The 4,287-nt window shown below is 45.1% G+C and overlaps 1 protein-coding gene across 1 annotated transcript; it reads left to right on the top strand.

Moving 5' to 3' along the window:
* The first annotated feature begins 251 nt into the window (after positions 1-251).
* sp8b (sp8 transcription factor b) lies at positions 252-3,416 on the top strand. The gene is made up of 2 exons (XM_018688313.2): positions 252-376; positions 863-3,416. Exons 1-2 carry the CDS (start codon positions 356-358, stop codon positions 2,198-2,200), a joined length of 1,359 nt encoding a protein of 452 aa, XP_018543829.1. The 5' UTR covers positions 252-355; the 3' UTR covers positions 2,201-3,416.
* The last annotated feature ends 871 nt before the right edge of the window (positions 3,417-4,287 follow it).

Raw genomic sequence — 4,287 nt, 5'->3', positions numbered from 1 at the left:
TTTAACTTTACCTTCCTTCCGCTGTCTTTTATTATGGAGGGGGCGGCGGCGGCGGCGGTGGGGGTTTTGGGGGAGGGTGGGGGTGTGTGGGAGGTGGAGGAGTAGGAGGAGGGAGGCGGGGTGGAGAGCTGTCTGAGGCGCTCTATTGATGACCTCACGGTAAGTATGTGGCAGTGCGGCGGGACAGAGCCCCTGATTGGTCGCCCGTGTCACAGCGGCACTTCAAAGCCGGAGAGGAGCCTACAATTGTGGAAGAATGGGCGGAACACATCATTGTATTGCACACCTCTAAAAAAACAGTGCTCTGATTCATAAATATAAAAAGATCCTCTGAGGAGGGCAGTGTTTTTGTGTGATGGCAACTTCACTTCTAGGGGTGAGTCTAAAAAGGACTTTCTTACCGGTTTAATTAGTTCTTGTCATTGTCCCGGCGGATGGGGGATTAAACTTACAAGCGGCCGCAAAGTAACAGCAAAGCCAGTGCGTTGGTTTTATTTTCAGCGAGCGGTTGTTGTTGTGTGTGTGTGTGTGTGTGTGTGTATAGACGCGATAAAAGTTCGTATATTGGTGCTCAAAAACACGCATGTTTTCCTTGGTGTCTTGTGTTTGTAAGCGCCGTGTCTCGCATTTCAGTTGTCTGCTTTCTGTTCGTCCAGGTAGGAAGTCATAATAATCTACTGTAACGATTTCTAGACTTTCAAAAACACCTTAGCTTATCTGCTAAAACTGGGGGAAACTAGTTCCTACTTTAACCTCCTTTTTCGAGTTGAAATGTCGCATTAAAATGTCTGTAATGAACCTGTTAAACTTGTTAGACTGACTGGTCACTTACAGCTTTTTCTCCCTTCTTGTCCCCCTTCAGGAGGAGCCGAGGTTAGGATCGACTCCTTTAGCCATGTTAGCTGCGACATGTAACAAAATAGGGAGTCCGAGCCCTTCACCGTCGACAATTTCGGATAATTCCTCGTCGTTTGGGAAAGGCTTCCACCCGTGGAAAAGAGCCGCCGCGAGCAGCTGCAGCCTCGGATCCGGCCTGTCCGGTTTCGGGGTGTCCCGCAATGGATCCGGCATCTCGGACTCTTTCGGCACCAACAGCTCCAATGGATCCAGTGCTTTTTCCCTCACGTCCGGCACCTCGTCGAGTTCGCACTTTGGAAACGACTATTCTGTTTTCCAAGCGTCCGTGTCGAGCAGCTCCCAAGAGTCCAGCCACCAGCCGGTTTTCATCTCCAAGGTGCACACCTCGGTGGACAGTTTGCAGGGGATCTACCCGAGGATGAGCGTCGCGCATCCCTACGAGTCCTGGTTCAAATCGTCCCATCCTGGCATCCCCACCGGAGAGGTCGGAACCACCGGAGCCTCCGCGTGGTGGGATGTGGGAGCGGGATGGATTGATGTTCAGAACCCTAATGGAGCAGCACTACAAACGTCCTTACATTCCGGTGGACTCCAGACCTCCTTGCACTCTCCTCTGGGCGGATATAATTCTGATTACTCGAGTTTAAGTCACTCAGCTTTCAGTACAAGTCCTTCTCCACACCTGTTGACAACCGGCCAGCACCTGATGGACGGTTTCAAGCCGGTGTTATCCTCTTATCCGGACACGAGCCCCTCTCCATTAACCGGGGCGGGGGGTACTATGCTCTCCGGGGGTCCACCTGCGTCTTTAGCGGGGTCTCCGAGGTCATCTGCCCGCCGGTACTCGGGCAGAGCCACCTGCGACTGTCCGAACTGCCAGGAGGCGGAAAGACTGGGACCGGCGGGCGCCAGCCTCCGGAGAAAGGGTCTCCACAGCTGTCACATCCCGGGCTGTGGGAAGGTTTACGGGAAAACGTCGCACCTAAAGGCGCACTTGAGGTGGCACACCGGCGAGAGGCCGTTTGTGTGCAACTGGCTCTTTTGCGGCAAGAGGTTCACGCGCTCCGACGAGCTCCAGCGACACTTACGCACGCACACCGGGGAGAAACGATTCGCCTGCCCGGTGTGCAACAAGAGATTTATGCGTAGCGATCACCTGAGTAAACACGTAAAAACTCACAGCGCCGGGGGATCCGCCGGCTCTGGCTCCGGGGGCAGCGGAGGGAAGAGGGGGAGTGATACCGACAGCGAGCACAGCGCGCCGGGAAGCCCCCCGTGCCATTCCCCTGACCTGTTGCACCCACCTGAGTCAACCCAGGGAGTAGGCATAAACGGCCTCTAAAACTGCCCTCGGTGAAGTTTAAAAAAAAAAACAAAAAACAGACAAACTGTAAAACAGCAAAGTGTCGTGGTGGAATTGTCCTAAGGGACATTAGAATGGACATACTTTGGCGTATGCGAAATGCTTCACATGCTGAGTGTTGTCATTTAATGAGAAAATAGGCCTATACGTTCCTTTGACTTTTTCCAAGTGTTTAAGACTACTAATTGCATTATTTCATAGCTGTACCATCAGAAACTTCTCATTAATACATCTGCGGTGTGAAAGTGTAATCAAAGTTATTGTGGGCACACTGACTGGGACAGGGCACAACTGAAACTTTTTCTCTTTTTTTGGCAGCCTAATCCTGAACATACCCTCCATGTTTTATTTCCCAGGGTATATATATATATATAAGACACAAAAGACAGAAAACACTGCTGTGAAAAATTAAGGGCCTGCAAAGTTGTGTCAATGCTGTCATTCACATTGTTCAAAAACCAAACTCTGGCACTTTATTATCGAGCAGGAGGATTCTTTTTTTTAATTTTTTTTTTTTTTTTTTTTTACGTTTGTTTGTTTTTTTGTCCCCGTGGATGGACAGCTCGGTATAGGAACAAATACACCTGTAGAGAGTATGGTAGGATATGGGACGGGATGGTTTTCATTGTATCTGTCTGATCCCATCAACCGTTTGATAATGGAGCAGCAGTTGTAGGATTTATTATCACATAGTGCTATTCACTCCGCAGCCTACAGTACAGTATGTGCTCCAAGTCTGTAAGTAGGCCAGTCGAGGTTACTTACACTTCACTTCGCTGCAAAATGTGTTGTACATAATGAGAAATGTAGGTTAGAGTAATTACAGCCCAATGTAAAGGTGAGTAATGTATTTGTCCAGGAGACGATTTTGTATAGGTATTTCTAGTTGTATATGGACTCTAGTAAATATTTGAAAATATACGGAAATGTACTTGGATTTTTCTTTGACATGATATGAAATGTATTGTGGGGAGTTCTATTTAACCACGCGTTTTTTCTTGTATTTAGGGGTCTATCGTTAGGCGCACTTTGAATTTATTTGTAAGGTTTTGAAATCATTTACTGTTTACCCAACTCATTTAATTTAAGTAAGCATGTTGTAAAGTGATTTTAATTTTACAATGATTATTTTTTTTCTCCCTCCGAGAATGGCTTTTTATGTAAGCCACTCAATAAAGTCAGTATGAATTCAGAAGCAGTTGATCGACTCAGTTTGTTTTGATTGTTGAGTCGATAAAATCTATTTTCCATCGGCAGACCAGAAAGTTTGAAATCACAGTTTGCCTAGAATGTATCATTTTATCTTATAACACATTCACGTATTTTCTGGCATTAACGTGAAATACTGTAGGTTCTGAGTTTCAGTTTCATGATCTCCGTGTTTACAGCTGCTGGTTTTTACAGGTTCTTCAGGCCAAGGTGGGAAAAGGGCCTGCAGCAGCAACATCAGGGCCTCACCCAGAAATGAATTTAACATTTCAATAATACAATTAAGCAGTTTAATGAGGCATCTGTTAAAAAATAAAACAAAAAAAAGAAGGAAAGAAAGAAAGAAAAGGAAAAGTCGGAGTTATAGGGATTTAATTTCAGGTCTAATTCCTGCTATTCTCTCTTTATGTGTTTTTCTACTGAGCGTGAAAATGAAACCTCAAACGTCTCTGAGGCCGAAGTCAACTCAGATCAACCTACACGTCTCATCGTGTCGAACCACTGCTTTAACCATCTTTAATCATTTTTAGGTAAAATATCAATCAATTAACGGTATTTCCAAAGGGACGTACCCCAATTTCCATTTCTTCTTTTTAGTCTAGTTTTATTTTTTACAAATATACGAAAACATCAACTTTAGCTCAAAGTTTTTTTTCTCTGTAATCAAACTCTCAAGCGCTCACCGAACATTTCTTCTAAAACACACTCGTTTTTTCTTCCTTTTAACTTGTGCTCTTAATAATAAATGCGCAGCAGGTTTCGTGTTAACATTTAAATGCTTATATTATACTTACAACTGCTTATTGTCTGTAAATATTTAAATAGTGTAATAAGGTCAGTTTAAGAAGAAATGATTT

This window comes from Lates calcarifer, linkage group LG15 (assembly GCF_001640805.2).
Source record: "Lates calcarifer isolate ASB-BC8 linkage group LG15, TLL_Latcal_v3, whole genome shotgun sequence".
NCBI lineage: Eukaryota > Metazoa > Chordata > Actinopteri > Centropomidae > Lates > Lates calcarifer.
Note: the sequence above shows the minus strand (reverse complement) of the source record. Positions and strands in the feature narration are given on the sequence as shown.